The sequence below is a fragment of the Drosophila albomicans genome, chromosome 3 (assembly GCF_009650485.2).
Source record: "Drosophila albomicans strain 15112-1751.03 chromosome 3, ASM965048v2, whole genome shotgun sequence".
In the NCBI taxonomy this organism is placed as follows: domain Eukaryota; kingdom Metazoa; phylum Arthropoda; class Insecta; order Diptera; family Drosophilidae; genus Drosophila; species Drosophila albomicans.
The window spans coordinates 1,399,854-1,426,176 of NC_047629.2; the positions used below are offsets into that span (position 1 = coordinate 1,399,854).

A 26,323-nucleotide genomic window follows, 5' to 3' on the forward strand; every position below is an offset into this window, starting at 1 on the left:
AGTATATGAATTTTGCTTGCACTTGCGAAACTGTTGCAACATTACAGTATAAAAAGATGCTGACAATGGAATACTTCTTGTAAATTGTAATTGTATAAATTGTATTGCGAGATTTTACTACTGCCACAAGAAATATATCGAATAGTATCGCGCAGCGTTCTATACCTAAGCAATGATTATCGATATGTTCCTTATCGATATGAGCAACTCGTGTGAATTCAACAGATAATCGCCTATCCACATTCATTCATTTTTTGTGAATACAGAGTAACAATTCTAAATATTTGTACAAGTTTGACAGTTCTTTATTCATCATTGAAAGTAGTTGTCTGCAAATCAATCTCAAATTATATGTCAAACAAATTTAGTTTAGACATCTAGCTCAAGAAAAATGGATTGTATTTCATTTGCTGTGGATTTGTGGAATGCTCAAACTCCGGCGAAACAAACATTTTACTTCAAAGATGAACTGGTGTACACCGAAGACCATGTATTAGTGAAGAACCTGTTTTTCTTTAATATTTCAAATTTGGTAAGAATATAGCAAATATTTACATAATTTTAGTGTATGTATACATTGCTTCATTGCGTTTTCATATTCAGGTGACATCGCGTCAGCTGCGTAAGTATTTCGCCAAATTTGGAAATGTTGCTCGCCTGCAAATACTGGAAGCAAAGGGAACTGCCAGTAAGCCAAGAAGTGGATATGTTTGTTTTCACAATCCTCGTCATGCGGCCAAGTAAGTAAAAGAGCATAACTGTTATCACAGAACAAATGTACCAAATCATGTGTAACAAAACGGTCGCAATTGAGTTTAACCGTAGCATAAAAGAATGTTTAAATTGAAACAGGTTCTATTTTTGATTTGCAAGTCCATTGGAGCACAAGTTCTGAAATGGTACATTTGTAAAAATTAGCAGTTTGGTATTAAACAATTCAGATACACTAGCTTTGCTCCAACTATTTTTTGATTCGCCGATGTCATATAGACAACAAGTGACTAAAACTAAATTTATTTTTTGCAGAGCATTGCAGCGCAAAGTGCACTATGTCAATGGATGCCGTCTGAGCGTGAGACCCAGCGATAGTTGGCATCAACCCGATGCGCAGGACTTGACGCGTTATCCAGCAAATATGCAGCCACCAAAAGGAAACCATTCCAAGGCAGAAACTATACCCATAATGCGTCTAAATGATGACTGTTTGGAGCATATAGTACGCATGTTAGCGCTAGCCGATCGCATACACTTTGCTCGCAGCTGCATTCGCTTTCGCAACGTTTATCAGAATGTGTCGCCAACGCTGGAAAAATTTGTGAATTTTCATACTTTCGAGTCAATGACTGTGTGGGATGTACGAGACTTCTTCAAGCTTTCCGGCAGGCATGTTCAGCATATTGAGGGTATTATGCCGGAACGTCACTGCAAACATGTGTGCGAATTTCTGGGAAAGTACTGCATTAATCTGCAATCGATGCGAGTCATGGCAAACAAACTGACATCGACATCCATGTCCAAAATGTTTGCCAAACTGAAGAGTCTCGAAAGCGTCGAGTTACGTGGTTGCGCTCTAAGCAATGATGGGCTACTGGCTATGGGTCATCTAAAGAAACTGAAGAAAATCGATTTAGCACACAATGATAGGCTGACTGGTGAGAATATGGATCGATTTCCACGTTGCGTCGAAACTTTGATCCTAACGAACTGTTCTGGCATCTTAGCCGAGAAGTTAGCTGTGGCTTGCAAGGCATTGACACAGCTTAAGGAACTGCATCTGAAGAGTGTACCAAGATGTTTTAGAGAACTGGTCGTTGAAAAGTGCTGTGAATCTCTCGAAGTGTTGGCCACGAACTGTGGAAGTCGCGAATATGCTGAATACCAATACGTTGGACAATTACCGAGCCTGAAGAAACTTATACTACATTCCTATCCAACTGATACGCTACCCACCAGATTAATTACTGGACTGGCGGAGCACAAGTCCATGCAATTGGAGTACTTTGAATCCCGCGGCTCCAACTGTATCAATGCTCCCATGCTCTTGGATATTGGCAAGTTGGGCGCGTTGCGTACGCTTTATTTGCCCAACAACAATGAAATTACCGATCAAAGTCTAGAATCTTTATACTCTCTTCAAAATTTAGAGGAGATCAATCTAAAATATAGTATCAATATAACTGATAACGGCATACTTCGACTTATACTTGCATGCGCAAAGCTGCATGTGTTGCATCTTAATGATTGTGTCCAAATCACGGACCAACTTCTAAAAGATATTATTTTGAAATTAAAACTCGCACAAAACACGCCACGAACACTTCCCATTAAGCTAACTGTGACTGGGACTAGTGTCAATTATCAGACGTTGCATCATCCGGAGGTGGCTGCCAAGAAAATTATCGATGTAACTCTCACACTGCCATCCGCGGGCACTTGTAGTTTCAACATGCACGATTTATTCAACATTGATCCTGATGACTATAACTTTGATTCCGACAATTCGTTCGACACGGAGTTCGAGGACGAAGATGACTTTCTCAGTGACGATAGTGATCCGCACTTTGATTTTTTTTGAAGAATCTAAATCTAATCTAAATGTCTAATCTAATCGATAATCTGATACCAAAACCATATTGTGAATGTATTATGAATATATAATTTTTAAATAAATATTCAATATTGGCATGAATTTTTGTAAACATTTTATTGTATTTCAATTATTTATATGTGTGTTATTTAATATTTGATACATTTGCTTTACATAGTTTTAAAATCTTTTCTATTCGCATTTCAACGTTGAAAACCTAAAGATCGTTGTTTAATTCGCTCGCCTATGCCTTTTTATTGTACGTTTTTATTTAAATTTTATTTTCATTGCTTTGATTACGCTTAAAGTCTGGATTGGCATGGCTTTTGTTTGGTGTTGTCTTTTTTCAATATTCAATTGGGGGGATTTTTGTTTTCAAACCTTACAAGCAATACGTAATTGACTTGGGAAATTGCACCAAAACAAGGAGTTGCAAATCTTTTAAATGGAAGTGCGTTAATGAGTATTAAATAGTGTAACTTAAGTAAATGTGAGATGAAATGCGACACTTTAAATACCGAGTTGATAAATAGACAAATACTAGTATATAGAATTAACAATCTCATAAATGTATATTTAAATATAACTAACCGTAAACAATTAACAAAATAACATAAAATATAATACTTTGTTCAATGTGAGATTAGGCTTAGGAATAATAAGAATAAAAGGCTTTTCTTGTAGATTAGATTATTTTTAGCAACAATTATAAAACTTGGGATATTCTGTAAACATTTTTGCATTATATAAAGATAAGTTTACAAGTAACAATATTTGAGATTTTTTTTGTATAGTAATTAATTTGTAAGTAATTGAGTTTCAAGGAATTATAAAAACAATTGCATTGCAGAGATTCTTCTTGATATTAGCATTATATATGTATGTATATATTTGACCTTTGCTGGCCATTAAAAGCTGAGCAATGAGCAAGAGAACTAGATAGGAAGTTCTATGCAGGAGTTGGTTTTTATTTACGTTTTGTTTGGAATGCTTGGGTTACTAGAGGCACACTGATTGAACGACATGGACTAAGCTAATATAATATAGGTATGTTGTATATTGTATATGTATATTCTGATAAATTATTGTACTCTCTTGCATATGTATTATGTATGTATGAATAATGTAATTGTAATTGTCCAATTAATTGCCTTCATCATCTAAATGTGTATGAGTAATTCGCATTAATATCTTTTCGCGTATGCCGTATATATGTATATTCAATGTTAGCTTGAGTTTAAATTGCCACTGGCTGTGTCTTATCAGTTGTTTGTTCGGCCTTATGAGTTACCTTAGAGTGGAACCTCTTGCTCCTCGTCGAGCATTTCCACAAATGCGCGGGGCACCAAGCCCTTCATCAGACCCTGCTTACCATACATGTAATCCTCGTTGACCGGTGAGCATTCGGTGACAAAGATGACCTGCGAATGTAAATGAATCTTGATAATGCACAATAACATTGAATACAATTTCCAACATACCTCATTCGCACTTAAATTCAATTCTGTGTGATCCTTAGCATCATAGGAGCACAACACTCGAGCACGCTGCATTTGATCGACGTTAACGTGCATTGGGATGGATTGATTTGGTTTCTGACCATGACCAGAGCTGGTGTTGTTGTTACCAGCGCCACGGTGTCCAGCGGAGGCACCGCCAGCGGAGTTGGACTTGGATGCATCGTTTAGATCGAGCGGTGCGTATGGTGTTGGGCCTCCCAAGCTGATGGAAGACGCAGAGGCAGACTTTAGAGACTTGATTGTGTTTGTAATTGATTGGGTTTGAATTTGGTTTGCGGGGTGCTATTAAAATTTGAAACCGTTGACAAATTGTGAGATCAGAACTATGAACAGAATGATTAACACATAACAATACGAAGACTAGACGAATCACGATGTGAGAACAGTAACAATCAATATAAAATCTATGACTAATTACGTATACAATATGTTAACCAATTACAATATTTCAATTTTGATTCAAGGCTTTTTCGAGAGTTTCTCAAACATGGAATTAAACTGTTGTTATGGCGCTCGTATCGAATTCGATCTCAAAGTCTTCCAACAGATGCGTCAGCGCCTTGTTCTGACCAATATGAATGCTAGTATAACCAGCCTCAATATCATTACTCGTTGCATCTAGAGCAAGTGCTAGTGCAGTGCAATTGCTATCGCAATCAGAGTCAAATGAATGAGCCGACACTATGCTGGGAGGCCCATCGACATCTTCGCTATTTATGCGCAGGCGTGGCTTGGCGGGCTGCATTCTGTAAGACCACAAAACAATACAAACCGTAAAAGGTCAAACGAATGGCCCACAACATATCTTTTCAATTGTTCATTCAGCCGACAAATGTGCAAAGTTGGGATTAGAGTGCCGCCATTTCAAAATCAAAGTATAAAAGGGAACAAACTAAATTGCATATACTAAGCATACTACACGTCTTTCAGTCACCCATTTTGAGAAATATTCGTTTACTCACTTGGCCAAATCGCGTTGCAGTTGATCCATGACATCGCCGCATTGTTTATAGTAGCGCACCTGAGTCTGTATGAATGCATGCAAATGACGCAGATGGGAGGCCTGCGATGTACTAATGCCGTCCAGCAGCAACTTGGTTATCTCCGATTGGCGATCAAACTCGGCTTGGGCCACACGAAGATCCCGTTCCGCCTGCATTGCACAACAAATAGAAATATTTGTAAATGAGATATTTTCCAATCAATTTTAGTAAATCAAGTGAAGTCAAAAAGACATTAAGAGGACACCACTAAGGGCGATACCTGTTCCAAGACAGCTTCTGGCGAGATGCCATCTTTCTATAAATCACAAATCGAGACATCCATACAGAAGAAGATATATTGATATGGTATATATGATGTGTGAAAGCAGCATAAGAAGAGTAAAAGCAAAGGCAAAAATCCATAATGAGCTTAGTGCTAATTTTATCTCACCACCCCCTCAATAACCATCACACCTCTCACACCGCTTCACTCACCGACTGCTGTCCAAGCATGCTGCGTGCCTTCTTCACACGGTTCTTACACGCATCCAGATCCAAACTGCAATTATCGTTAATATGCTTAGAACAGAAATAATATTGATCAAGAAATACACTCACCGCTTCGTCTCCAGAATGCCACGCTCTTTGCTTATGGTTTTCATTTCTCCATCGAGGAATTTGCGCAACGGTTGCGTAAAACAAATGCCTGAAGTGGCAATGAAATCATGCTCACACTGTCCCACCTTTTGTTCTGCTTGACCAACTTTAATGAGGGCTTGACCATAGGGCATATCCTGCCCGAAATCTCCGCCTGCTTCGATCATGTCCAGGGCCAGATGCTCCAGGTTGCTGAGACGTTTTGGCTTCGATTTTTCAATCTTTTCAAATATGAAGTCTTCGACACGATTCTGTGGATTTGGAATTAACACCGATTCGGTATCTCGGACGATTTTCTCTGTCCATGTTTTGGTCACATCGGCACGTTCCGCTAGATTCTGGAAGTGTAAATCGTATTCGGTACGCTCGGTGGTGCCAAGTTTCTCCTCTGTCAGCTGCAAAAGGGCAAGGGTAAACGCAAAAAAGTCAATTGAGTGCGCAGTCCAAAAAAAAAAAAAAACACCCAACACCCAACCAAAAATACTTCACAGAAACCCCCAACCACAAGAACGAGCTTAGGCAATCGCAAAAACGTTATTCTACCTGCACAACACGAGATATTGTACTGCCCGCCTCCTTAACGAGATTTTTAACATTGAAATTGGGTAAATTAATATTCATTTTAACACTTTTATTACGAATTTTGTGTTGCAGACAAAACTTTTGTTTGTATTTATCAATGGTCTAATAAGAAACTGAGATTCCAAGCAATCGCGTTTATCAATCTCCTCTGGCGTCTATCGATACTCAGTCAGGTCGTTTTCATCGCTAATCAATACTTTTCGTATCGATACGTTAATAAAATAAAATATATTTCAGAATATCTATAATGTTTGAAATTGCACAAATATGTGTGCAATGTAAGTTTATGAAAGTCACATTTAATTATTAAATTAAGCAGTAGTCTAATAAGAAATATTCGTGTCAAAATATCGCAACTATCGATATGTGCAATTCTTGTCAACGAATATTCGATGTCAGTTTGGCGGACTATTTAAAACACAAGCACAAAATGTGTTTATATATTTATTTAGTGTAAAAACTATTCTACAAAAATTGTAATACTAATTAATTTGTTTCCAAAATCCACCGCAATGGCAATGCAACCACTTGTTACACCATGCTTTCATAGCCGACGTCTTGGCCACCTTATTAGCGCTATTCACAAATCCGCAACGGGCGCATCGTCTAATGGTATGGGGGCTGGCTCCGATCTGAAGATTGCTGACGCCATCCTTGACACAATTGGAAAACACAACCTGCTCCATTTCAATGTCTTGTAGTCCAACTGGTTCCACCTGCGATGTGAAGACCAGTTGTCCTGACTTTACCGCGGTGTATCCTTGCGTGCTCAACAACGTGGTCGGGTTATATTTGGTGAGTTGTGGTATTAGCAACTGTTTTGACAACAAACTGCATTCGTCAAGTAGCAGTTCGTCCGGCTCTGCTGTGTTCTGCGCCAGCCGCGTCAACAGTCTAAAAAGTATGAGCAATACATCGATATTCTCCATTGTCTTAGTATACACAGGCAGGCACTGCGGATTCAGCAGTCCCCATATCCGGATCATGACCAGCAGTTCACGCAAACTGCCAATGGCCACAATGTCGCGACTTATATCGTAGCTGGGTCGCTTTCCCGACAATTTACTTTTCATCACCTCGTCGGGCAGCCGGTTCAGCATATTGAGCGCCAAGTCGGTGACCCACTGGATGAGCTGCTGCAGGCTCTGCAGCATCATTGGCTCAACGGTGAAGTCCTTAGCGTTCAGATTCTGCAAAACAAGATCGACATCTGGCACTGACTCGGCCAGTTTCATGGCCAAATTGTCCGCCGGTCCTTTATCCTGGCAGCCCAGATCCGATGGCCGCAAAAGGCTCTTAAATGTACTTGAAATGGCGTGCAATATGATGAGATTGTCAAACTCTTGCTGCTGGGCGCGGCACAGATTACTCTTGAGCGCCAGAAAGTTTGCATAATAAAACTGACGGACATAAGACGGTTGACGTGTGAAATTATCGGTTAACTTCTCCACCAATGCTTCCAGATTGCCCAGGTTAAGCATCAAGACATCGCTGGCATCCATGCCCGTTACAATGCAATACTCGAGCAGCAACTGGAGCAGCTGCATAGTGCCCGTGGTTTGCTTCAACATTGGAGTTTGCATGGCATGCAACTGGGCCTGACTATCGAATATAATCAGCATTTGACTTGTGGGTGTCAGATCTGCGCAAATGAATCTTGTGTCGCCATCGCGTTCAAATTGCGTATGATTCACCTTCTTTAATGTGCCCGGCTCCAGAACATCCACACTGTTGTCCTGCATTATAGCATACAACTGCTCACAGTCCACAGCAATAAGACGAGTGCTGGACAAATGAGCAATTTGGGAATTTAACTGTAGTTTGGCCACTTGTTCCCAGCTCTCGCTGGGCAAGAAATCAACGGACTTGTTGTTTCCAGCTGCTGTCGTCGATTGCTGCAGCAGAGCATGAACATTCTGATGACGACGAGTGAGCGTCCATTGCTCCAGGAGACTGCCGCCATCAGGGGAGCCAAAGACGACGAAGATGACATCGTCGTTGGCCACTCGCTTCCACAGCAGCTGCGTGATGCGCCTGCTGGGCTGTGAAACTGGCGTTGCGTTTAGAAATATGCTTGCCAACGATTCTGACTTGATTGTAATTTTTTCGCCTTCCAATTGCAGCGAAACCTTTAATTTAAATATAATTATAAGAAATCGCATTACATGAACATTTTTGTGCATTACCTTGAAGCAATAAACCAGTTGTTGAGGCTGCTGCCAACCAATGCTGTAGGCCACATTGAGAGCTCCAGTTGCGCTCGCCACTATGCTGCAGTGTTCGATGTAGCTGCGGGAGATTCCAATGCTGTGCGTCGCTGGCGTCAGTTCAATTTGATCGCCCTGACCGCTGTTGTCTACGGGTTCAGCTCCACTGTTATTGCTAGGGTTCGTTTTTTGCAGTTGAGGCAGCGTGAAAGCCGCCAACAATCCCGACGAAGTCAACAGAATGCATCCCTCGGTGGCGACGCCGCCAAAGCCTGTCAATGTTGGCCGCTGCTCCAGACGCTCGAATTTCTCAGCATAGTAGGTGTGATCTTTTTTCTGCGTGTTGAATACGACACCTTTACCGTTGTGGAAAAATTTCGCCTGCACAATGTCTTCGCTGGGAATGTTAGCATGATACTGCAGCTGCCAAAGGTTCAATGTGTGCTCTTTGGGCTCCCAAATCTCAATGCGACCGCCAATATAGCCAAGCAGCAATTGCTCGCCGTTTGCACTCCACTCCAGCACATTGATTAGCGATTTGGAAGAGCAGACCTTATAATGCTGCCAAGGCGTCACAATGTCACACACGTAGACGTGACTCGAGAGACTCTGAAGGACGCTAAATGCGATGATGTTGCGAGAAGAGACGGCGCACAGCACTACTTTGTGCGGAAACACATTGTTGTCTTTGTTAGTTCCGAATTCACGCCGACTTTCCACTCTATACAATATTGTCATCTTGTTTTGTTATTTTTCTTCTCATTTACCGCGAATAATAAACAACTGTGGCACACAGTGTGACCGCATCTAAAATTTGCAAATATGCCGGCAAATATACTAAATAACATAGATGAGTCAAAATATACAGTCTTGACTGGCTACACTATCGCCAGTGATGAGATAAATTTTTAACACGATGAATGAAGAGACTTTTATTTGAAATGCAATATATAAACCAGAAAACCAATATTGCGTATTTTTATGCATATAAATATGCAGATTGTGGGTTTAAATTGAGTTTAGGGTTCCATTACGATAAAATTCAATAAGCAACAACGATAGTATTAATCGGTGACACGCAACATACCATATTCTCGTAAAAATATTAATTATTTTTAAATTTAATATTAACCTATCGTCAATTTAATATTGCAAGTTTATACTGAGGTGAATATTTTTTTTATTAAAGTAAAGCGTTGTTTATTTATAAGCTGGCACGTGAGTAACCTATCAGCTGACGGAAACAAACGAGACATAAAACCGGCTTTTTGAATACGTTTCTTTACGATAATCTTTCAACGAATTTCACAGTTTATTGAACTCTGAAGCTCGTACATTAACTTAAAGCAATAAATACACAGTGTTTACGAATAAAGTAAATGTTTAGCTAAAGAAAGTGCCTAGACTAGATTCACATATCGCAGCCCCTTGACTAGGCTGCCACTGAAGGAGTCGCCATCGATAAAGCGGATGCCATCGACCAAACACGACTGCAGGCTACATGGATACTCTGCCCCAAAGGCGCTGCTCTCCCAACGCAGCTGCAACACGTACTGCACCTCGGGCGTCAGGACACAGGCCTGTTCTCGGCTCCAACTCAAATGCAAATCACAATTGTACTTGGTCAACTGATTCTGGATGATGTGTGTCCACACAGGATCGTCACCGTCGGCGTAAAGATCAATGCGCAACGATTCGCGATATTCTTGCGGTACGCGGCCAATGTGGCAGGTGAGATTGGGCGCCAGTCGACTGTTAAGCACCAGACCCAACACGGAAATGAAACGAGAACACTTCATATCCAGACGCCACACATTGGACTCGGCATCGATTGTGAATGGACGGCAGGCTTTGTAGTAGCATCGTTCCACGACTGTGGCTGGCACAAGATCGCGGCTGTTGGCGGCTTCGGGGGGAGGCGTAACCTGCCAGGTGGCTGCATCTCCCAAGCCGGCATCATCGCACTCCTGTTGTGTCCACTCATAAACGTACCAAAGCAGCAGTTTGTGCGGCTCCTTGCTTGCGGCAATAATGGACTTGACGCATTCCTTGGACACGTGGACGTAGTTTTCCTTCAGATAGCTCAAGTACTGATCATTGTTGACGCAACAGCGCATAAAAAATGACATGCACACATCCAGTAGTCTGTCCAGACCCATGCACACACTTAATTCCAGGGCTGGCAGAACGTTAGAGAAGCGCAGCTTGCGGGATATGGCAAGTAAAGCATCGGTTATAAGTTGATCCAGCAGATACTTCTCGGCGGCATAGTAGAGTTCAATGCATTCCTCCAGCTGCAAGCACTCGTAGTCCACGCTGCCGCTGTAGATGTATTCGATGAGCACCTTGAAGATCGCCGCACTGATGTCGTGTATCTCAATCTCCGGTTCCGGTTCCTGCAGTGGTCCATAGAACATCGCCTCAAACACGGGGCTGGCTGCGCTTAGGATCAACTTGTGACCCTTCAACTGTTGTTCACACACATGGAACACACAGTCGGTGTGCTTTTCAGCATGCAACAAATCCGCATAGCGGCGAGCCAACAATGTGCCTACATTCGCCTGTTCCTTACGATGGGCAACGGCCAACTCCATGACAGCGGCGGTGCTCATCTGAAAGCATTCAGAAAGTCTGTCAATAAATTGCGTAGTTTGGAGAAACTAAGAGCTAATGGGAAACCAGTTTTATTCGCAGATTCAGCATCATTCATTAGGTGAATTTTGAGAAATTTGTTTTGTGGGTTCGTTCTGCCTTTCCCTTGCTTAGCATAGTAAGCTTTGCCAACACCGAAAGCGTGTGCTACCCTAACCGTTACCAAAAGTACGTGTATTTCGATTCGAAGCTAAATTGTCGAATTTCCTCATGAATAATTAATTAAAAATAATAATAATGTACAGCAAAAGCTCACGCGTTCTTTGAGATATAAAAATCTCCGAAACTTTGAAGTTTTTGAAGTTCATAAATGTAATGCACTAATATTTCTGTTGTGTTGCAAATACATATATGTAGTTCAAATTGCTTACTTTTATTAATTTAAGAAAAAAACCAATAGAATTCGTATTTTTATTTTTCTAGAAATTTGAATTACCTTAAAAAAAGTGGTTCTGATTTGTGAGCGTCTATTGTATGTATGTATGTTATGTATATTCTATTTCCGTTTGTATTATCAAGTTGATATAAATCTTTCGATCACAAAAATTCGTACCTATCCAATTCTTAAGAAATACAAAACAAATTAGAAGTCCTTACTAAAGTGTCATTATAAAGAGGAATATTCAAATTTATGCTATTATATCATTATTATAAAATACTAAAATAAGTTTATTCTGTCATCGTCGCAAAATATCAACAATTAAATTCGAGTTCAAGTATATAACCTGTATAAGGCGAGTACATATTTTATTGTAGCTCTCTTGCTATTAACATCATACTTAATAAATAGATATTTATCCTTGAAAACGAAACGTGAACAGTGTATATATTTGTTCTATTAATGTGTAGATTTTTTGCTGCATAACGTTCTGATCCGATAAGAAATCTCTGCCAGGTATGTATATACACACTTGACTTGTAATACATATACTTACATACATATGTACATAGCACCTCTTTGTTTGTTTGTGACGTAATTGTCGCCCAAAATGATATTAAAATCGTGCTGATAACTACATACATATATACATAAGTGAACGCAGGCCAACGACGCTAATGCTTTGTTTATCAATAACAAAATAAAAATACTACGGATTTGCTTTCAGTCTAATGCCGGGTCGGCACCTTGCGTTCCGCCTCCTCCCTTACTAGGCAATGTTTATAACGAGGTGTGCGTATGTGAGAGAGGGATTGTGAGTGTGTGGTTCTCATTATTTATATTTCGCGCATGGGTTATATGAAACCGGTTTAAAGTGTTTACTTAGATGTGTGGATGACATTGCAGGGAGTCTAGCATGGGAACGTGGACTTAATAACAACTATATAGATTTTCGGTTAATTCGCAAAAAAAAATTGGGATTTTACTTTCAATTGAATATAATATTTACCTTTATTTATTGATGATTTTGTCGTTTTGTTATTTCACGGAATCGATGGAAGAGCGAATAATTGATTTTTCGAAAGCTGCTGCGCAAATTGTTTTATTTGAGTATTTTGTTTTTACGATCGCGATCGAATTTACATAAGAACAACGAACGATTAAGGGTCTTTGAATTGTTTTATGACCTTTGAAATAATTATGTAGATGTAGATCGCACAGATATACACATGTATACTATATTTTTCTAGTTTGTTTGTAAATGGAAGGCGAGAACACACCTTTTTAAACTTTATCTGTGCATAATATTTGGCACCGTGACAAGTTCTTGAGTATTTATAATTTTATATTTTGCACTTTTGCTTTTATTTGCAATTAAAAAGTGAATTTCACCTGCCCCGCACAGCAATTCAATGCCTCAATTTGCAATTCTGGAAAGGAGCTGAACTTGACCGATATTACCAGCTGCTATCTGAGTGCACGACAAAACGCAAATGGAGCTCAGACAACGAACACATGAACTGCCGAGCGCAACGCGCCACCTTCAACTGAGCAGAGCTGATCACTCCGATCACATCATGATGGGGAACGAATTATAATTGTTTGGTGCTCTCTCTCTCTCTCTCTCTCTCGTTACTTGGCAGCGCGCTCTCGCACTCTCAAAGACGTAGTCTCTCTGTGTTCTAGTAGTATTCCTCTGTATTAAGCTCTTGAGTTTGTTTTTATTCTAATTGATTAACAATTTTCTCTTTCATAACGAATTCTAATTGTCATAGTCAAAAATGTTTACAATATATATGTACGTATTATTTTCCTCATATAAACGAGATTACAAATTAATCGCCCGTTTCTTCTGGCTTCCAATGATCAGCTTTGGCATGGCGCAGCCTTGAACCCTTTAATAGCCTCTTCTTCAGCCAAAGTTATTTCTGTAACTCATCTAAAATACTCTACAAATAGTTGGATCGCACGATCTATTCTGTTCATTTGTGTAAATTGCCTTAATAAGATATGAAATTGTATTGTAATTGGAAACTACAAGTAGTGTGTGTTAATATTAATCCATTTAAATATCTGTCAAATTCGGGATTTATGTAAGAATTGTGTTGGTGTTTAATAATATACGCAATGTAATTATTAAGAGCAACGTTACTTCGGCTCGGCTGAACAGTGTCTTCTACTTGCCGGAGGCAGCTGCTTTGGCATGACTTTGACATTGGCATGTGGCTTTATAAACTGGTATATTAAAATTGGAGGCTGGGCTCGGCTGGATTCATGACTCTGCTCTGCTCGTACACGTGTGTCTGCCTTTTTTTTGCTGCATGTATCTGCTGCCAATTTATTGTTCTCCGAATGAAGTTTCCCTCTCTTAGCTTTGGTATTTTTCCTTCTTTTTAGGCACCTGCCTCACTTTGAACAGACTTGTTTGAATGATGGTCGATGAGGATTTTTGAGGGTGCTTTGAAGAATCGTTTTGTGTTGAACTCATTTAATCATGCTCGCAAGTTAGTATAATAGTAATATTGTACACGTTAATTCAAATTTAATATCTAAGGGCAGAAACTAATTTGAAGGGTCACAAACTAATTTGTAGCAAATAACTTAGGCTTACAGAGATACAAGTAGTTGGCTAAAGTGTAAGTGGAGTATGGCTGCCAGCCGGCTCGAAGCTGCAATTAGATAATATCACGTGGCACACTTAGAAAGTGGATAGAATTGGACACATGGTGTGTGATGTCTGTAAGCGTCTCCTTGTGAACGCCACCAAATAAAATCAGCTCGCCGTTGCCAGCTATTAGGCTGGATAATATGAGGCGATCAGGTGCACCATTTAGCACGCCAAAATTCTTGTACTCCACCCAATCCAAACCTGGCTCGCAGCCATTATCATTCTGCAGCAAACTAGAGATGTCACAAACAAACAGAGATTGCACATTGCATCTGAGACGCTTGGGCGATGGAGCGCGCAACGCTTGCGGCTCCACATGGGCGGGTGCACTGCGTCTCGAGTTGCGTATGGCATTCATCTTCTCCTCCATGCGGCGTATTCGCTCGCTGTGATCTCGAGATGCACTCCGTGAGCGTCCTGGCACATTGAAGGCTGCCATGCGGAACGGATCCTTGAATAAAATAATAAAAAATCATTTACAATCAAAAGTGTTAAATGATTCCTCAATACTGCACTCACCTCGTAATGCTCGTCAAAGCGTTTGGGCAAAAGTGGTTCGTTGTCACGACACCGCAATGCCAAATTGCGTTGCAATCGCTGAGCAGCATCTGCATCTCCATCCAGTGGAGCGGAAAGAGATGGTGCAGCAGCTGGTGCAGCTGCCCCAGGTGGCGCATGCAAATCACTGAGTCTTCCCGAACGTGGTTGATAGTTGTTGTTATTGTTATTGACATTGTTATTGTGCATAAATTGCTGTGCCTGCTGCATATGCTGGTTGAGTATCGCTCGCCTGTTTGCCAAATACTGCTCCTGTGGCGCTAGGGCAGCGGCGCCGCCCAGGCGCACATTATTAGCCCGTTGCTGATGCTGTCGCTGCAGCTGCTGTTCAGGCAACACAACGCCTGGCCTGCGATCTGGAACCTGGACACGATGACCCGGCTGCTGCTGGTAGAGTGGCGGCGGCGGTGGTGGCGCTTGGCCAAGGCCAGCGAAGCGCAGAGCGCTACCACCGACAACGGGCACGCGACTCTGCTTCATAATTTGAAAGTCAAGCGGTATTTTGGGTGAGGGTCCCACAACAACTAAGTAATTGTTAACTCTGCAGCCGGGATTGCACCACATGTGGACGGCGCCGAAATTCTTGTTGCGAACACTTAGCTGCTTCCAGCTCCATGCATCGCGAGTCATATCCAGCAGCCAGGCATCCGTATACACTCGGTTTGCGCCACCACAGCCGCCAACAACAAGCAGATGATGCTTGTCCAACTCCACTTGAATTTGTCCGTAGCGTGGTGCAGGTCGCGTATTGCCCACAAACAGTGGTTGCCACCAACGCTGCTCCTCCAAATCCAACACCCACGTATCATTCGAGTTGACATTAACATCATCTTTGATCTGATAGCCTCCAAACACAATCATGCGATTGGCATGCACAGTTGCCGAGTGCCCAGCCATGGGCGGTGGACAGGGCATGGAGCTGCGTGCCAGCCAACGATCCTTGGCCAAATCGTAGTAATGCAGCTCATCAAATAGACACCACGGTTGATACGGCGGATGCAATGAGGGATAACGCCAGCCACCAAACAGCACCAGTTTATCTCGCCATGCTACCATTGAGGCGCTACCCTTAGGCGAGGGATATGTGCCAGTGGCGAGGGGACGGGACCAACGCATATGCGTCAAGTCAAAACGCCACAGATCATTGAATGTAGTATCCGAAGATGAGCCGCCTCCAAACACAAACATCGAGTTTCCATGACGCACTGCAGAGTGAGCAAAACGTCCGGCAATTATGGGCATTGGCATACCAGTTGGCAGGCTCGGAATGTTGGCCTCTACAGCGGCAGCAGTTTGCTGGGAGAAGACCTCCCATCGCAGCCGAAAGTCAGCGAGTCCTTTCTCCAAATTGAGCTGCGAGCGACGCACGAAATCTGCAAAATTTAAGAGCAAGTTGGGGTGAGTGATCATTGGACTCGTTATGCTACTTACTCTTCACTATAGACTGCCAGCGCTTGCACACTAGGCTACAGTGCTCCAAATCCCCGTATGGCGGCAGAAAGGTGAAAATAAACTCGAGGATCTCGTCGGGCAGCACATTGAGGTTTATAGTGGTGCTGGGACATTTGGATGGACTACATACTGTCGTATTGGGAGAGTTCTCGTTAAGATTACGATTGCACGTGGCCATTATGTGGCGTTGCGTCCTTGTTTTCAAGTCCTTTGTCCTTCGCAGTTGTCCTTCACCTTTAGTGTAGCTTAGAGCCAAACACACTCAAGTGCTCAGAGCTCCAGACTATAACGAGTAGTTGCAAATGGTGCTGATATTCCAAATAACAAAGGAGTTGTTCACACACACACAATCTACTGCTACAAATTGTCTTTTTTATAATTTTGCCAATTTACAGAAACTATAAACAGCAGCAATAGTGGCTGACTTAAAATAAATATCGCACAGACGAGTGCAATCAAGTATCGATAATTAACAGCTGTTTGTCGATAGCCAATTGAAATGTTAACAGCGATTCTTTAACAGAGATATATCGCTAACAGCTTTTTTTAAAATGATTTTTCTGCAAAATAGAATTTTCAATTTTATGTTAATTATATTTAATTTTCTTATGAGAAAAAGGAATTTCAGCTAAATATTTAGAGATCACGTAGTCTAGTAAAACTACAATTCAAAAACAGTCAAAGACACTAGTACAAAATAATACTATCATACATAAACAAACTAACAAAACATTTTTCAAAAAATGTCTTTTCATTTGGCGGTATCCTTGGAAAAGCCAGTACAGCATTTGGCATTAAGTGACTGGCAGGCCCGAGTGGATCGACTTCGAAATGTGGCCAATGCCCGTCGAGCTGATGCATTCACCATGCGCAACACATCTCGCATGCTTCGCAATGAATCCCAAATCGAGGGCGACTGGGCAAATTATCTATCTAACGAGTCGCTGTCTAATCGGTAAGTTAAGCTGCTATGCTTACAAGCTGGTAAACTTATTTATATTGAAAAATATTGGAAAACGTTTTGTTCATGGAATAAATTGAAACAATTTTTTTTTAAGAATACTTAGTTACGATTTTTTTTTACAGTATTGCTGAACTGGATAAATGGCGTGATCTAATCGCCAAGGCATTTGGGCGCCTTGAGTTGGAGATTGAGGCATTACGAGAGGAAAAGAAAGCTGCAGAGAGTGAGCTGGACTCCCAAATACGTCCTTTGTCTGTAATTAGCAAAGTTATGTCTATACGCGATGGACGTGTAATCCCAGAGATAACTCATGATTCTCCGGAGACAGAAACGAAAAATGAACTCTTCATATTGGAGAATAATCAGCGATTGCTAGTCGATCTTTGTCAAAAGGCATGGGAGAAGTTGGTACGCCTTGAAGAGGTGCGCTTTAAGATTAACCGAGAGCTTAAAGACAAACAGGATACGGAGGATACCGAAAGCGCATTACTAGCAATGAATCGCAATTCAACCAATATATCCTACAAGCCAGATCCGTTGCGTAATCCCAGAGAGTAAGACAATCTTGTATTGAATTCAATATGTAAAACGACCTATCTTTATTTGTTTTAGGTGTTGTTCATACGAGCATTGGCTGGAGCATGCGAAGAATATAAAGCAACTGGCCGAAAATGAATTGGCTGAGACATCCGCTATAAGGAATGCAATGATTGTTTGTCGTCAGAAGTCACGTGATCTATTGGAAGCTCAACGTGCACGCACTGAATATACCTTTCGAAAGCGTATTTTTTTGACGCAGCAGGCCAAGAATGAGTTGGAATGGCAACAACTTAAGTTGAGGGAGGAAATTAAGAATCTCACGTGCGAGATTCAGTCGCTTGAAGACGCTTTACAGAGCAAGACTGGTTTGCTCAAGTTAGCGGAGACTCGTCTTGAGACGCGAGCAATGCGTTGCGTTACTGAGTTGTGCTTGGATGAACCACATCATTTGCTATGCAATGAGGTGGAGAAATTACGTGAAATTCAACGATGTCTTATGAACAAAATTGATGATGCGAAGGCCAACTTGAATCTTCTTTCGGATCATGCGAAAAAGGTTGACGACGACTTGGAGAATAAGAAGCAATCGCTCCAGACAGACTCTGAAGCTCTTCAGCTCCATGAAACACTTAATGAAGAAGAATTCGCTGTTCTGAAGGATCACAATCCCTGTGAACAGACCGACCGTAATGTAGAGCTAACACGTGTAGTTTTGGATCCCCGCAAGTGATTCGTTTCATTGGATGGAGAGTAAAATATGAATGAAAGCGCTGCAGATTTTAACAAAAGCATTTTCACTTCAGTTTCTCACCATATTCACACTAATATTATATATAGTATTCTACATAGAGAAATATAGCATCTTTAAAAATCATCCAAACATGTTTTTAAACTAAAAGTAACAACAATAAAATGAACTTATATTTAAAAAAATATAGAATAGAAGGTACTAAATTTAAAGAATCTTGCAAATCCCTAGAACTCAAGTGGATTTTACCTGTAGAATTTACTATAATACACTTTGCAAATAAGACATTTATATTAGTATAACACGAAGTAGCCAATTTAAAGCTCATTGTGACGCTAAAAATAAGTCTATTGTTTGTATATTAATTCAGGCAATATTAAAAACACTGTATCCGACTATAGTTAAGTATATTCGATTTTCGTGTTGATCTAGTATCCATGGCATTAAACAACGACAGATTCTACAGATAAAACTCTGAAATTTGTATCAGTCCCAATTGTGAATCACATATGAGAACACACATTCCACATAAACTAATATTAATTTACTCAATCAAGGTATAGTACATAATTACCATGGCTTCCCAATCGGTGGTAACTATGGAGAAGCCTATGGCTCATATTTCACTGACAGATTGGAATGCCCGTGTAGCCCGACTTGGCAATGTTGCCGATGCGCGTTGCGCAGACACTTTTACCATTCGAAATACATCACGTACACTCATTAATGAGACACGAATCGAGAGCACGTGGGCAAACAAAGAATCGAATGATGCACTAACTGATCGGTAATCATAAATTCTTTAATATTGGCTCATTCATCATAATATTTTATATATTTCCAGCATAGATGAGTTGGAATTCTGGCGAAAGATAATTGCCAAAACGTTTGAACGTTTAGAGAATGAGATTGAATCGCTTAAGCAAGAGAAGATTAAAACGGAGCGTGTCTTGGATACACTGGGAGCACCTATAGCACTCATAGGCGAGACACTGAGCAAGCGCGACTGTCGCCTTGGTGCTGAGCTGACATACGATGAACCTGACACTGAGATCAAAAATGAGCTGTATGTATTGGAGAACAATCAAAGATTGTTGTCAGATCGTTGCCGTAACGCTTGGGAGAAACTGAATCGCCTTCAGGATGTGAGTGAGAAGATTCGCATGGAGATCGAGGGCAAAGTAGAGGCGAAAAATACGGACAGCAAGCAACTGGCACTTGATCGTAGTTCAACAAAAATATCGTACAAACCAGACTCGCAACGTAATCCCCAAAAGTAAGAACTGAACCCCTGAATGACAACATTTAATCAAACTCTTAACAGTGCAAGCACATATGAAGCATGGTTGGAGAATGCGAAGAACATTAAGCAGCTGGCCGAGAACGAACTGGCAGACACCGCGGTCATAAGGGAGTCATTATTTGTATGTCGGGAGAAGGCTCGAAGCATACTGAATGCCCAACAGGAGCGTACTGAATATAGCTTGCGGAAGCGAATATTCGAGACCAAGCGGGCGCGCAATGAGCTGGAGTGGCAGAAGGTCAAGATGAAGGAGGAAATGGAGAGAGCAGTATGCTCCATGGACAACTTGGAGGCCGTATTACGGGAGAAGAGCGCAGATCTGAAGCTTGCCGAGACACGCCTGGAGAATCGAGCACTGCGGAGGGGCAGAGAGCTTTGTCTGGATTATGCTCAAGCAATTCTCCATCAAGAGGTGGAAAAGTTACGTGAAATGCAACGATGCCTTCGGGAGAAGCTGGAAGAGTCACAGGCAAACTATAATCTCTTAACGAGTCATGCTCAAAAAGTCGATATAGATCTGGAGAATAAAAGCCAATCGCTGAATGCTGATACACGAGCTCTTGAGTTAAGACTGCGGCTCAAAGAGGAAGAAATTGGAATGATGGCTTTCAATCCAAGTGCTCACACTGATAGAAACATTGAATTACTGCATATGGAGAATATTCCAAAGTGATATATACATTTCTTTTTATATATATTTATTTATATTTCTGTAAAATTTAATTACAATTTTTCCATTGAAATATATGTAATTTTAGGATAATAAGAATTAAATTCTTTCTTGTTCCTTGTTTGCTTAGATTAGTTTCTAAAATAAATATTTATTTTCCTCTGTTATTTATATTAAATATAATAATTTTTAATTGATATTGGAATGGAATATAATTAGAATTATTCATTTGAAATAAAGTTTTAGGATAAAAGAAATATATACATATATTCTTTTGTATTTATTTCAAGTTTGTATAATTAAAAGATTTTTTAAATCAAAAATATTTTGAATTGTTTATTGATCTTGGTGTCTATCTAAAGAAAAGATAGCTGTTTCTCACTTTTTTTTTCTAATTTTTAAAAGTTTAATAAAAAGAAGTAATTGTATGATATATTAAATAGGACTTTCTTAAATCATTCACTATCATTTCCTATTCATAGGGAAAGAAAATCAATTACGGACAATGGCTACAATTGGAGCCGTTGTCCTTGACAATGGCGCTAAGGCGACACCTTGGTGATCTAGTAGCCATCGTATAAACAAACTCGTTTTCCAATGTGCTGAAATTGGAAAATGTTCATCAGTTGCTGTTGTGATTTAAAGTAGTTAACACAAATTTTGTGAAAAAAACCTTAAGTTTATCAGTTCCATATACCTTAGTGTGATAAACCAACAAAAAAACAAAAATGGCCTTCCAATCGGTGGTGACAATGGAGAAGCCTCTGCAGCATATCTCGCTGGCTGATTGGAATGCTCGAGTGATTGGTTTGCGGAATGTGGCGGATGCTCGTCGAGCTGATGCATTCGCTCTACGCCATTCATCGCGAACTCTTCGCAATGAGACTCGCATTGAGAGTGACTGGGCGAGCATTGAGACTAACGATGCTCTGGCTGATCGGTGAGTATTAACTAATACAATCTCAGTTAGTATTTACTAGCATACCTTTGCAGCATTATTGAGCTGAACAATTGGCGTCAGATTATTGAGAGAACCTTTAAGCGCATCGAGGACGAAATCCATGCCCTGCAAGAGGAGAAGGATATTACGGAACGGGAGTTGGCGGCACTCTCGGCTCCAATTGCGGTTATAAGTGAAGTATTAACAATGCGAGATAGTCGCTTTGGCTCCGAAATGACTTATGATGAGCCCGATACGGAGGTTAAGAATGAACTGCGTATTTTGGAGAATAATCAGCGATTGCTCGCGGAACGTTGCCAAAAGGCCTGGGCGAAGCTTACTCGTTTGGAGGAGGTGCGTTTCAAGATTGGTATGGAGATCGAGAACAAAGTGGAGGCCGTCGATCTTGATAATGTTCAACTGGCACTGGATCGAAATTCTGCTGGAATATCTTACAAGCCTGATCCCATGCGCAATCCTAAAAAGTGAATTAGAACTTGTCATGATAATTTCAATGTAATTTATATGTAAATTTGCAGCTCTTGCTCTTATGAATCGTGGCTGGAGCATGTTAAGAACATCAAGCAACTGGCCGAGAACGAGTTGGCAGATACCTCTGCCATTCGGGAAGCCTTATTTGTATGCCGTGAGAAGGCCCGGAATATGTTGCAGGCACAGCAGGAGCGTGCTGAGCATAGCATTCGTAAGCGCATCTTCGAGACGCAGCGGGCACGCAATGAACTCGAATGGCAAAAGCTTAAGATGAAGGAGGAAATGGAGAGTGCTGTGTGTGAGATCAAGTCGCTGGAGGAATCGTTGCGCGACAAGTCAAACTTATTGAAGTTGGCCGAGACGCGTCTTGAGAATCGGGCTCAACGCAGTGGCAAGGAGCTGTGTCTGGATCATGCACATGATGTGCTCTGTCAGGAGGTGGAGAAGTTGCGTGAGATCCGTCGTTGTCTTAAGGAGAAAATCGATGACGCCAAGGCCAACTTTAATTTGCTCTCGGATCATGCACAAAAAATCGACACGGATCTGGAGAACAAGCAGCATTCGTTGATGACGGACATACGTGCCTTGGATTTACGCACGCGTCTCAAGGGCGGTGAGTTTGGTCTGAAGACGAGCAATCCAAGTGGCCAGACCGAGCGCAATATTATGCTTACCCACATGGAGCAGGAAATTCCGAAACCATAGACTGATGCAAAACTAAAGAAATCCTTCGCCTTGACTAAATTCCTGTGTAGAAACTATAAATACAGCTTTTATTATTCTTATTCGTGGATTTCATTAATTAATTTGTGATCTTCCAATGGTTGTCATAATACTGCACTCAATGTTTCTAAGCTCCATTTTCTAGAAAGGTTGTACGATCTAGGCGATTTTTAAGCCAAATAGCTATTGAATGCTTTCCCATTCGTTTTATTGGATTGGAATAAGCAAAAAGTGTCGAAAGTGACCTAATAGATTGTAAATCTGTTGTGATATATTTAATTTAGTATTCACTCAATCGTTTAGACTTAATTCTGAAGCAGATATTTTTATTTAATTTTTCCTAATGAACGCTTTTAGCGAAATCGTTAAAGCTCAAGTCCCTCTGAGGCAGATTTGTAAGCAGAATATAAACTTATGTGTTTATTCTTTTTTTTCATGGATGGCATTAAGCGAAAATGTAAAGCTCAGATCTCCCAAAAGAGGCTTGAAGGTGGTGCTCCATTCTAAACGTTTTTTACCATCTGTGGTCGTTGATTCAGTTTGATTGATGAAGTGCACTCCTTGGCGGACAAACATGTCCCATTTGACAAATTCACCGGGTTTAACTGGCTCAATAGGTCCCGTGCTTACGACGGATTTTGGACTGTTGTTGGCAACCAGTTGCCAATCTACCCACAATGCAATCCCGTTGCACGGGCCAGCTCTGCAAAATATAGACAAAATTATGACTTTCCATAGAGATGGGTTTGTTTAGGGCTGCTTACGCCGACAGAGCCAGTTGACCCTGTTTCTGTTGTTCCAAGCCAAAGTTGGCAAAGTCAATGCTGAGGATTTCTTGTGGCTGGGCAAGAGCACGACATGGATATTCCCAAAGGGGCTGCGGCTCCACTAACGAAAGCGCCTCCTCCGCCGATTGCTATAATATAAAGGAAATTGGTTTACAGCTTCATTCTCTGGGAATATTACAAAGTGCTTACCTGCACCATGTTATCGAAGAGTTTCAGATCGAAACCTTCACAACTAACGATGGGTGCACGTATCTTGTGCAGATCGAGAAATTCCACAGGCAGAGCATAAATGCGAGCTGCGCATGGTGATATTTTCACTGCAGGCGGCAGCTTCTCCAATAGCTGAAGTAACAATGTGCCAAAGTAAAAGTTATCCCAGGGTAAAATAGCATTGAGAAAGTAAGGCTCGGCAAAAATATGTGTCAAGTTGGCCAGATCCTTGGCTTCTAATTCTTTTATACTATCCAGAAACGTAACATTCGTGAGCTGGTTGTGCTTGGTGATGGATTCAAGCAGCCGACGCGAGAAGCGGTGCGGCTCCAGGCAACGCACAGTTGCAGCACCTAATGCCGCACCTGCGAGTCCCAACAGACAACCATCGCCCAACACAAGTAGGTGGACAGGTTCCGTCTTGGCATCTAATAATGCCTCTTCCAAATAGCTCAGGTAGCGTTTGTTCCGCGTACCCTGATTTAGCTGCCCAATGCGACTCCGTGTGTAGGTCATGTGCAGGTCACAGCTGCAGCTGTGTCGAGCCACAGGCTTCGTGGGCGCTTGACCCTTGTGCGCATCGAACCACAGTGAGTACTCGTCGTGGTAGCAGCTCAGCCAGAAGGGCTCGGTTGCGTCAGGCATCTGTAGAGGCTTAGGTATGTAGTATATGGCCTGCATCCAGTGATCCCGCCAAGGCACGACATTGGCGACAGGTCGCTCCTTGTCGACGCAATTTAACTGCAGTTGCATCAGTTCAGGATGAGCCCAGTATGGAGCACAGCTAAGCAGTATTTCACCATCATTGTCCATGTCAATTTCCCACCAGTAGAAGACTAATTCAATTGTGCCTGGCGCACACAGCTCCACACGTAAGACGTTTTCACGCTGCAATTTCCGCTCTTGCTTGCGCTTGAAGTCAAATTTAAAAATCTCTACGGGCTTGCTGAGTGCTCGAAAAGAATGGGACGGCAACTGGGATAGCTGGACATCATGAAGAGCCGCTTCGCCGCTACACTGAGCAAGTTGAGCCGGCGGACGCAACAGTATGTCGCCGTCAAGGTTGGCCAATATCTTCAGGCTGTTCCACTGAGCCGCTAAAGGAGATTGCGCCACTTGGGCGTAGCATGTAGCACGCGCAGGAATGCAGACGGCATCCTCGGTAAGCAGGTGCTGGTGTGCATGATTGTAAATGCCAATGGCACCCTCTCCAATCAGTTCAGTATCCAGCAGCTCGGCCACAAGCAAATTGGCTTTATGCGGCATATCCACACCAATCTTAATATCCGTGGAACGCTTGCGTATGAGTCGCACTTGCTCCGCCGCATTGGCTGTGAATATTCGCGCAGCACAATTCGCCATGGGCATGAATGCCTCACAGGCTGTTACGGTGTCGGCGCCCGCTCGAAGTGCCATCATAGACAGAATTCCGGTGCCGGTGCCAATGTCAAGCACGTGGACTGGTTTGCCGGCTTGACGCATTGCTGCGATGGTTTTTCGTAGAGCTGCATCGTACTTCTGGTTACGTTCCCAATCGTGCAGCATGTCGCCAAATCCAGCGTTTGCCACCTCCTGGTGGTAATCATAGTCATCGCCACGCTCCTGCCATGTGTTTTGGCCCGTCATCGGGTTGAGAACTTGCGAGAAGCTGGCCATTAATCGAGTGCGTTGATGCGAAAGTAAGCGGAATACTGCCTGCATTAAGAAATAATGAATACCTTTAGAGTGTATTACATGCGCCCATTTGAATGTAATTGAATTTATGTCACGCACAAGATAAGTCCGATGTTTATTTGATTCTACATATGGATTCACTGATTGTTGATATGTTATTAACAGTGCCGCTAAGAAAACAAGTCATTTACAGCAATCGATATAACAATCGATATGCAATCGATAGTCAGATTTGTGGTATTTTAGGAGTACCATAGCTTATCGACGGTCTGGCAGCACTCCACAAAATCGTTACGATTTAAAAACACATCAAATACGTTACAAATTAAATTGTATTACAAAAATTGAATGACAAAAAATATGTTCAATAGAAATACAGACTTGTTTCAATTTATTTAATTCTGTTTCTAAATATTGTGAAAAAATCAAAATAATTTACCAAATTTAAGCAGTTAATATTTGTTGTTGTTTGGTAAAATCAAGCTGTGAAGATAATTTTTGAAATATTGATTCTAATTCTGCCCAGTGCATATTTACAATATCAAATCTATACAAATAGAACTGTTCCTGAAAATTGAACTGTTCGCAGAATGATATAGTGAAAAGAGGCGACCTGTCAAGAAAAGTTACTAATAAAAAATATAACTATAGTCCTGCAATCTACTCATGAAAAATACTGATTTAATGAAATTCATATTAAATTTTATTATTTGTTAAGTCGCTTTTATTTATACAATATGATTAAAAATAGAAGAGAATTAGCCTTATAGTATGTTAATTACGATTGCTAAAACTAAAAGCTAAAACTAAATTTAATAATAGTTAGATATCTTAAAACTGCTGATCAAGTCGACGGCGCACCCCAGACATCACTTTTGCTCGGTGTTGTAGTCTCAAATGTCTCATTTCTGGAATGCGTAAGATAGGTGTCTGCGATTGAAAGTTGTACTGATCTTCGTTTTTGACATAAGTCGAGTTGTTGATGCGTGGAGCGGAACAGTTATCGGAACTACAAGCAAGTCTGTT

General features: G+C 41.3%; 9 protein-coding genes across 15 annotated transcripts; 4 read left to right on the forward strand and 5 right to left on the reverse strand.

The window, feature by feature from the left end:
* Positions 1–225: 225 nt before the first annotated feature.
* Positions 226–2,689, forward strand: LOC117567705 (uncharacterized). The gene is made up of 3 exons (XM_034247835.2): positions 226–532; positions 604–740; positions 1,027–2,689. The coding sequence occupies exons 1-3, from the start codon at positions 392–394 to the stop codon at positions 2,573–2,575; spliced, it is 1,827 nt and encodes a 608-aa protein (XP_034103726.1). The 5' UTR covers positions 226–391; the 3' UTR covers positions 2,576–2,689.
* On the reverse strand, positions 2,686–6,469 carry LOC117567706 (endophilin-B1). 5 transcript variants are annotated; one of them, XM_034247836.2, is made up of 7 exons: positions 6,291–6,469; positions 5,709–6,142; positions 5,586–5,649; positions 5,371–5,406; positions 5,070–5,260; positions 4,069–4,309; positions 2,686–4,008 (listed from the first exon to the last, which is right to left on the reverse strand). In XM_034247836.2, the coding sequence occupies exons 1-7, from the start codon at positions 6,366–6,368 to the stop codon at positions 3,880–3,882; spliced, it is 1,173 nt and encodes a 390-aa protein (XP_034103727.1). In that variant the 5' UTR covers positions 6,369–6,469; the 3' UTR covers positions 2,686–3,879. The 5 variants fall into 5 exon arrangements, with proteins under 5 accessions (XP_034103727.1, XP_034103732.1, XP_034103733.1 ...); XM_034247841.2 differs by lacking the exon at positions 4,069–4,309 and adding an exon at positions 4,607–4,853; XM_034247842.2 differs by lacking the exons at positions 4,069–4,309; positions 5,371–5,406 and adding an exon at positions 4,607–4,853.
* Positions 6,470–6,811: 342 nt separating this feature from the next.
* On the reverse strand, positions 6,812–9,353 carry LOC117567704 (mediator of RNA polymerase II transcription subunit 16). Its single transcript, XM_034247834.2, has 2 exons — positions 8,516–9,353; positions 6,812–8,458 (listed from the first exon to the last, which is right to left on the reverse strand). The coding sequence occupies exons 1-2, from the start codon at positions 9,272–9,274 to the stop codon at positions 6,812–6,814; spliced, it is 2,406 nt and encodes an 801-aa protein (XP_034103725.1). The 5' UTR covers positions 9,275–9,353.
* A 323-nt stretch (positions 9,354–9,676) lies between these two features.
* Positions 9,677–12,979, reverse strand: LOC117568139 (uncharacterized). Its single transcript, XM_034248546.2, has 2 exons — positions 12,577–12,979; positions 9,677–11,148 (listed from the first exon to the last, which is right to left on the reverse strand). Exon 2 carries the CDS (start codon positions 11,146–11,148, stop codon positions 9,937–9,939), a length of 1,212 nt encoding a protein of 403 aa, XP_034104437.1. The 5' UTR covers positions 12,577–12,979; the 3' UTR covers positions 9,677–9,936.
* Positions 12,980–14,000: 1,021 nt separating this feature from the next.
* LOC117568136 (F-box only protein 42) lies at positions 14,001–16,717 on the reverse strand. Its single transcript, XM_034248544.2, has 3 exons — positions 16,225–16,717; positions 14,755–16,166; positions 14,001–14,686 (listed from the first exon to the last, which is right to left on the reverse strand). Exons 1-3 carry the CDS (start codon positions 16,421–16,423, stop codon positions 14,243–14,245), a joined length of 2,055 nt encoding a protein of 684 aa, XP_034104435.1. The 5' UTR covers positions 16,424–16,717; the 3' UTR covers positions 14,001–14,242.
* A 185-nt stretch (positions 16,718–16,902) lies between these two features.
* LOC117568138 (tektin-2-like) lies at positions 16,903–18,623 on the forward strand. Its single transcript, XM_034248545.2, has 3 exons — positions 16,903–17,200; positions 17,332–17,763; positions 17,822–18,623. Exons 1-3 carry the CDS (start codon positions 16,989–16,991, stop codon positions 18,477–18,479), a joined length of 1,302 nt encoding a protein of 433 aa, XP_034104436.1. The 5' UTR covers positions 16,903–16,988; the 3' UTR covers positions 18,480–18,623.
* A 359-nt stretch (positions 18,624–18,982) lies between these two features.
* On the forward strand, positions 18,983–20,488 carry LOC117571398 (tektin-B1-like). 2 transcript variants are annotated; one of them, XM_034253521.2, is made up of 3 exons: positions 18,983–19,284; positions 19,342–19,760; positions 19,822–19,918. In XM_034253521.2, the coding sequence occupies exons 1-3, from the start codon at positions 19,073–19,075 to the stop codon at positions 19,905–19,907; spliced, it is 717 nt and encodes a 238-aa protein (XP_034109412.1). In that variant the 5' UTR covers positions 18,983–19,072; the 3' UTR covers positions 19,908–19,918. The 2 variants fall into 2 exon arrangements, with proteins under 2 accessions (XP_034109412.1, XP_034109411.1); XM_034253520.2 differs by having other exon boundaries at positions 18,987–19,284; positions 19,342–19,773; positions 19,822–20,488.
* Positions 20,489–21,092: 604 nt separating this feature from the next.
* LOC117569294 (tektin-B1) lies at positions 21,093–22,683 on the forward strand. The gene is made up of 3 exons (XM_034250401.2): positions 21,093–21,410; positions 21,464–21,895; positions 21,950–22,683. The coding sequence occupies exons 1-3, from the start codon at positions 21,199–21,201 to the stop codon at positions 22,605–22,607; spliced, it is 1,302 nt and encodes a 433-aa protein (XP_034106292.1). The 5' UTR covers positions 21,093–21,198; the 3' UTR covers positions 22,608–22,683.
* Positions 22,684–22,923: 240 nt separating this feature from the next.
* On the reverse strand, positions 22,924–25,493 carry LOC117569292 (protein arginine N-methyltransferase 7). 2 transcript variants are annotated; one of them, XM_034250400.2, is made up of 4 exons: positions 25,397–25,493; positions 23,603–25,318; positions 23,390–23,541; positions 22,924–23,328 (listed from the first exon to the last, which is right to left on the reverse strand). In XM_034250400.2, exons 2-4 carry the CDS (start codon positions 25,277–25,279, stop codon positions 23,046–23,048), a joined length of 2,112 nt encoding a protein of 703 aa, XP_034106291.1. In that variant the 5' UTR covers positions 25,280–25,318; positions 25,397–25,493; the 3' UTR covers positions 22,924–23,045. The 2 variants fall into 2 exon arrangements, with proteins under 2 accessions (XP_034106291.1, XP_034106290.1); XM_034250399.2 differs by having other exon boundaries at positions 23,603–25,424.
* Between the last annotated feature and the right edge of the window lie 830 nt (positions 25,494–26,323).